We start from the raw sequence: 5947 nt of genomic DNA on the forward strand, positions 1-5947 counted from the left end.
TGCAACACTTTTTGGCAGATATAATATCTTTTTCAACAGAATGTACTAAATTAATTTGGATTTTTTTTTTATACCATATACACTCCAATTTTAGAGAGCATTTCTAGAAAAATCATATTTATGATTTTTCTTTACCAATCCTATGAAAAAAAGGTTTTATTTTCTCATGCAGTGTACATTTCCTTTTTCAATCACAAAAATATCGACCGCTTCTGAGGCTGAGAATCTTGGCTGAAGGAAATTAATTGCACAAGATCTTACAACAGATCTAGCGTTGTATCTTAGGTACGTTGTGCTAAATTTTTTTTCTGTATTCACTCCATACACCACATTATTATGATAATGTTTGTATAGTCTTCGTGTTTTCCCCTATTTTGACCAATTCCTATGATGCTATATGTTTCTCCTTCGATGTAAGTGAAATATTAGTTGTATTTTGATACATCAAACATTTGATGTAAGCCTTTTAGAATTCGTCCTATTGTAATTCCTTTATTTAAATGCCCTTTGCCAAGGCCTCAATTAAGAATGATTCATTTTGTTTGTTTGTGTGTGTTTTTGTATTTGTTGTTTGTAAATCATTGTAATCATTAAAATATTTACAATCTCGTCCAACATGGATTATCAAATGAATTTTACTCTCGTATTTTGCGCCCCATACTGAACATAGCGGTAAGAAGGGATAATTTTACCAGATATTTCTCTGTCTGCCCGTCAGTTTATCAGAGAACTGTAACAAAAATAATTTGCTAATGTTTGATAAATAAGTTTATGCTGTTTAGAATTTGTCCTCAATTCTTCTGAAAAAATACCAGTATCTCTGGCCAGTTGACCTAACTTGAAAAAAAAACCGGACGGTTTTATTTAACTAAATGTCATTTCGATTTTAATAGAAATTCAGACTTCCAAGGTTTCAGGTTGAGATTGGCACCGCCCACAATTTTGATGGAATATTACATTATACAATGTGGAGAAAATGAAATATTTTTACTCCGTTTTTATTTGTTATACTTATAATAATGATGTCTGATGATTAGTATATCTGGTATAGAAACTTAATGTTATCCACCAGAAGATAATTTACGTATTGTTGTCATAAAGGAAAAGGAAAAACCATTAACGATGTTATCTGTTCAATTACATGTAGGAGTATATTGTGAACGTATGAATATGCATTGTATTGTATTGTATGATAATTGTATTGTATAATAAATATATATGTTTGAAATGTAAAGTATGATTTGTGAGGATTTTACTTTATGAAAACCCCAATATCTCCTCTTCTTTACCCCCTTTTTCAAAAGTTTTGAAAATTAATATTCAATGACAATTTTAGACTAACTGTGAAGAAAACCTCAAGTGCTGCAGATTATCACCAACTGACACGAGTCCGGCTTTCTCTAATTTGACTTGTGTCATATTAACAAAGATAGGATGTGTTCAATACTGCCAGCTTACTATGTTACCGACCTTGAAATTAATAGTTGATGTACATGTGGTTGATTTATAATAATTAATATTTGGCTTCATAATTTTATCTTTTTTGAAAAATAACCCTCTTAACAAAAAAAAAATTATTTTATGGTGTATATTTCTGTAGTTTTTAAACTTAAATTATTATACTGTTGATTTGTATGTTAAGGGAATTTAATATATTGCCTGGAGATAACGAACAGTATTCAATGTAAAAAAAAATCCATAAAACAATACAAAAATAGGAGCAGAGCAAACAACGACCTCCAAAACATCAGAGGTGGGATCAGGTGCCATGGAGGAGAGAGCATCCCCTGCCGACTGGTCACATCCACCCTATGCGATTGTAAATACAGAGTCTGAAGTGAATCACTATCGTTCCACCTGTTTGCACAAAATAGCTTTCTAAACGTAAGATTTATAAACAGTCTCTGCAGGAAGTCCTCCTTTGCTACACCTCTGGACACATCTTGTTACTTGAATTCGAGGAAACTAGTGTTGTTTACTGATTTTTATTTAAAAATTCAATAAGTGCACGACTATAGTCAAGAATGCAGAATATCACAGAACGAAGAATTTGTTTATCAATACGTTTGCCTTTTATTTTCCACAAAGTCATCGCTTGGAAGTAGTGAGTACGGGGCGTAAGGATTTCTTCTTATACATTTCCAAAACAGTCCACTCACTAGTATCAACAGTATGAGGAAGGACACAATTCTAGGGGGGAAAAGTAAAATTATTATAAATTGCATACGAATCTTCCGAACAGTCAGTAAATAAGTGCAATTCATAGTTGCTTCAATAACATTTTGGAAAGCTTAATTTCATTTAGAAACAATTTAATCACAGAATTTAATATATATTTAAACAAAAGTATCCCATGGTAAATTTCAATAGAAACTAGTTAGAATATATCAGAATAGACTTATAATCCGGATTCCCCAGAAATAAAAAGATGTGTACTTACAAGATTCCTGTAAGAAGAAAGGTTATCTGGTGAAGATCCGGTGCCGGTTGTGACGTCACTGTGACGACACTTGGAGTTGGAATTGTGGGTGGATGGGGTTTTTCTGTTCTATATTTTATCAGATTTAATAAATGACCAAGTCTAGAAAAATTCGGAATTTCCTCCCTCTTTCTAGGGCAACAATACTTACTTCGTAACTGCAACCACTGAAATATTTTAATCGCTGCTTGACAGAAGTGAGCAAATGTGTTAGCAATATTAATTCTGGAACATCTGTTATTCCAAGAAAAATGTTAAGAACATTCTATTTACTTCATATTAAATCCTATTTCTGGATCTTGCCAACAGGAAGTCTAATATAAATCTTTACTTACAAAGAAGGAGCCCATATCTCCCACGGCCCGGAGAGTGCTGTCTTCTTGTTCCTCATTACAGTAGAGTGACACAATTGTAGTTCTGTAGAGTGAACAGTATGTATAAATATATTTCTGAATGTATATTTTCATAAGTTTAGTTTCAGACATTAATGTAACGAACGATTTAAAATAAACGAGATATTCAGGCTCGGCAAGTTAGTGGTATATTTTACCTTATTTGGTCAATTATAAAGAGGAAGCTGTGGCCAAAGAGCACGAACCAGTAGGAAGACAAACAAATATTTCATGTTAGAAATCTAAATTTCCTGACGTGAATGGAGGCTGAACCACAAAACCACGTAAATAATACAAGTTATATGGAAAGTGCTGGATGTAATGTGTTGTAGTTACGCGAATCGTTACAAACGTTCCACAAAACGCTCCTTTATGCTCCTATTTCCAACAAACTTCATTTTAATAAGGCAGGTTCTTTTACTTATTGAATCTACACTTAATTTTCATAAGAAATTCTTCGAAAAATTCAACTCCAGTAAGCTTCTTCAATTATTAGCCAATTAGATATCAGCGCGTCTCGTGTGTTCGTGCTTGCAGGGAAGTGGACCTTTTAGGGAGTGGTCGAGCGTTTTTGGAACTTGCTAACACTAGCTTAAATACTTTTTTTTCTAAATGTATATTTTATTCAAAGAAACTTATTCGGTCACACAAAGATCTGTTTATCCTATCTATAAATCATCTACTAGTATATACTTTAATTCCCTAAATTGTGGCCCCACTCTACCCCCGGGGACATGAGTTGAATAACATAAAATTAACACTGCCTCAGGATGCTTCCACAAAGTTTCAGATCCTTAGAAGATCTTTAATGACCCCAAAGTTTTTCTCTCTTCTATATTATCTCCCCTTGGGAGGATGCTGGTTCCTTCGTTTTAACAATTCAATTGTAGATTCCCCTTTACTCAAGTTTGCTTCAATATTTAGTTAAAATTAGTTGAAATGGTTCCTTCGAAGACGTTGAAGATGTGAAAATTTAGAGACGGACGCCTGACGCTGGACAAACTAATTCACCCGAGCTTTCAGCATTTTAAGTGAGGTCAAAGGAAATGTCAATGAAAGGTGATGAAAATGTTACTGCAATTGAATATACAGTAGCTCTCATTAATATTTATATGAAACATATTTATTTACATTTATATTTTTGAAGGTATGAAGTTTGATAATCTTGAATATCTCGAATTCTTTCTTTGAAATTAAGCTAAACACAAATTTGAAGTCATGGTCAAGAATGTTGATGCTAGTAATCTGAATAATTCTCATCAGTATATTAAGTATAATTGATAAAAAATATCTTGAATAATTCCTTTTAAACAAAGCTACGCAGAAATTTAAGAAAAGTGAAGATGAGATCAAAGTTAAAATTGAGCCAAACACTAAATAAATTTAAAACAAGTGAGGTCAAAGTCAAGGGGGTGTCAAATTTATGAAATAAATTTTGGATTAGATCAGGGACCTTTATACTAGTGTAATATATAGGTCCCTGCTGAGAAATAACTCTCTTCAGTATTAGTATTACTCCAGCATATGCTCGGGTTCGAATCCAGCTGTGGGACGTGGAGATCAGTCCTTCGGATGAAACCGTGTAAACCGAGGTCTTGTGTCGCAGTAGGTGCTGGCACGAAAAAGATCCCTCCCTGCTCAATGGCTCTGAGTGCCGAGTATAGGACACATTTGCAGCTCTCCGGCAAGTGGTGGCGTCTCCATATGAGTGAAAAAATCTCGAGAGGGACGTTAAACAATACGCTATCAATCAATCAATCCAGCATATGCTAGAGATTCACAGCGAGATACCTTTGACTTGTCGCCGAGGTATATTTATACATTGTAAGGAGCGTACGGACGTAAACCGAGACTCTTACTTGTACATGTAGGTTGATTGATTGTATGTTGTTGAACGTCCCTGTCGAGAATTTTTCACTCATATGGAGACGCTACCACTTGCCGATGGAGAGCTACAAATTTTGTCCTATACTCGGCACTAAGGGCCATTGAGCAGTGAAGGGTCCTTTTCATGCTAGCGCCTACTGCAACACGGGACCTCGGTTTATACGGTCTCATCCGAAGGACCGGTCTCCGCGTCCCACAGGGGCATTCGAACCCGCGACGTAAGATCAATTCCTTACTTCACGACCCTAGAGCAGAAGTTCCAACCACTGCGCCACGCGCGCGACAATGTACATGTAGGAGTTTCTTCAATATGTATCGGCATATGAAATAAGATTTTAAAGAACCATCTTGAATATATTCATTACTTTTTTTTTCAAACTGGGCAAGACGCAAACTTTGACAAAAGGACATAAAGATGCAAGACGGACTTGACAAACACTATAAACCCATGCAAGTCATATCCATGGCAGGGCCATACAAAATTAACTCGTTTTTCGCAATCTTATTATTTTTTATATTTTCATTTTAGTTGTTTGTACATGTAATTTATTAGCATTTGATTATAGACTCAACGTTCAATTTAAGATTTCTTGCTTTTTCACACCTGGATTCAGATCTCTTGGGTTAAAACTGTCTCATATTCATATATTGCAACATCCACAATGGCAGCCCCCCCCCCCCCCCCAAAAAAAAAAATTGGGCCCATTTAGTGCCAAGTTAAGAAATACCCTACATGAAATTACTGAATATTAACGTTTACCACGCAGTTTCCTGTTTCTACGAACCTTTTTCCGTCCTGTGACTTGTAGGTGAGTGACAAGTTTCCATTATCAAAATGGCCGAAGGAAGCACCATTCTGAATTCCTATGTCCAGAAATTCTGTCTTTAATTTGTTTACTCTGCAGCTCTGTATAAAAACATTTTGGTTCTAATAAGTCGAGAATATGACAATGCATGGTTGGACAAATACATGTATGAAAATAAAAAAAATAAAATGAAATAATTAAAATTGTTAATTAATGTAAAAATTAGAACCAGAAGTCTCTGTCGAGACTGAAGCTCTACTGGTTTGAACTTATAGCAAAGGAAGAGAAAAGTACTTAAGCAGCTGGGATTTGAAACTTTACAACAGCAATAAATAGAATAATGATCGTTGATAAAGTCTCTTTATGTTCTTAGTGTAGTCTAC

At 34.6% G+C, this 5947-nt stretch overlaps 1 protein-coding gene across 1 annotated transcript; it reads right to left on the bottom strand.

Moving 5' to 3' along the window:
- Positions 1 to 2057: 2057 nt before the first annotated feature.
- LOC134277340 (uncharacterized) lies at positions 2058 to 5665 on the bottom strand (the record flags this gene model as incomplete). The annotated part of the gene is made up of 4 exons (XM_062759680.1): positions 2058 to 2190; positions 2441 to 2646; positions 2815 to 2896; positions 5544 to 5665. Coding segments are annotated over 4 exons (543 nt in total), but the record flags the coding sequence as incomplete, so codon positions are not given.
- Between the last annotated feature and the right edge of the window lie 282 nt (positions 5666 to 5947).

The sequence above is a fragment of the Saccostrea cucullata genome, unplaced genomic scaffold, assembly GCF_032062105.1.
Source record: "Saccostrea cucullata isolate Sc308-1 unplaced genomic scaffold, CSIRO_AGI_Scuc_v1 ctg6442, whole genome shotgun sequence".
Lineage (NCBI taxonomy): Eukaryota > Metazoa > Mollusca > Bivalvia > Ostreida > Ostreidae > Saccostrea > Saccostrea cuccullata.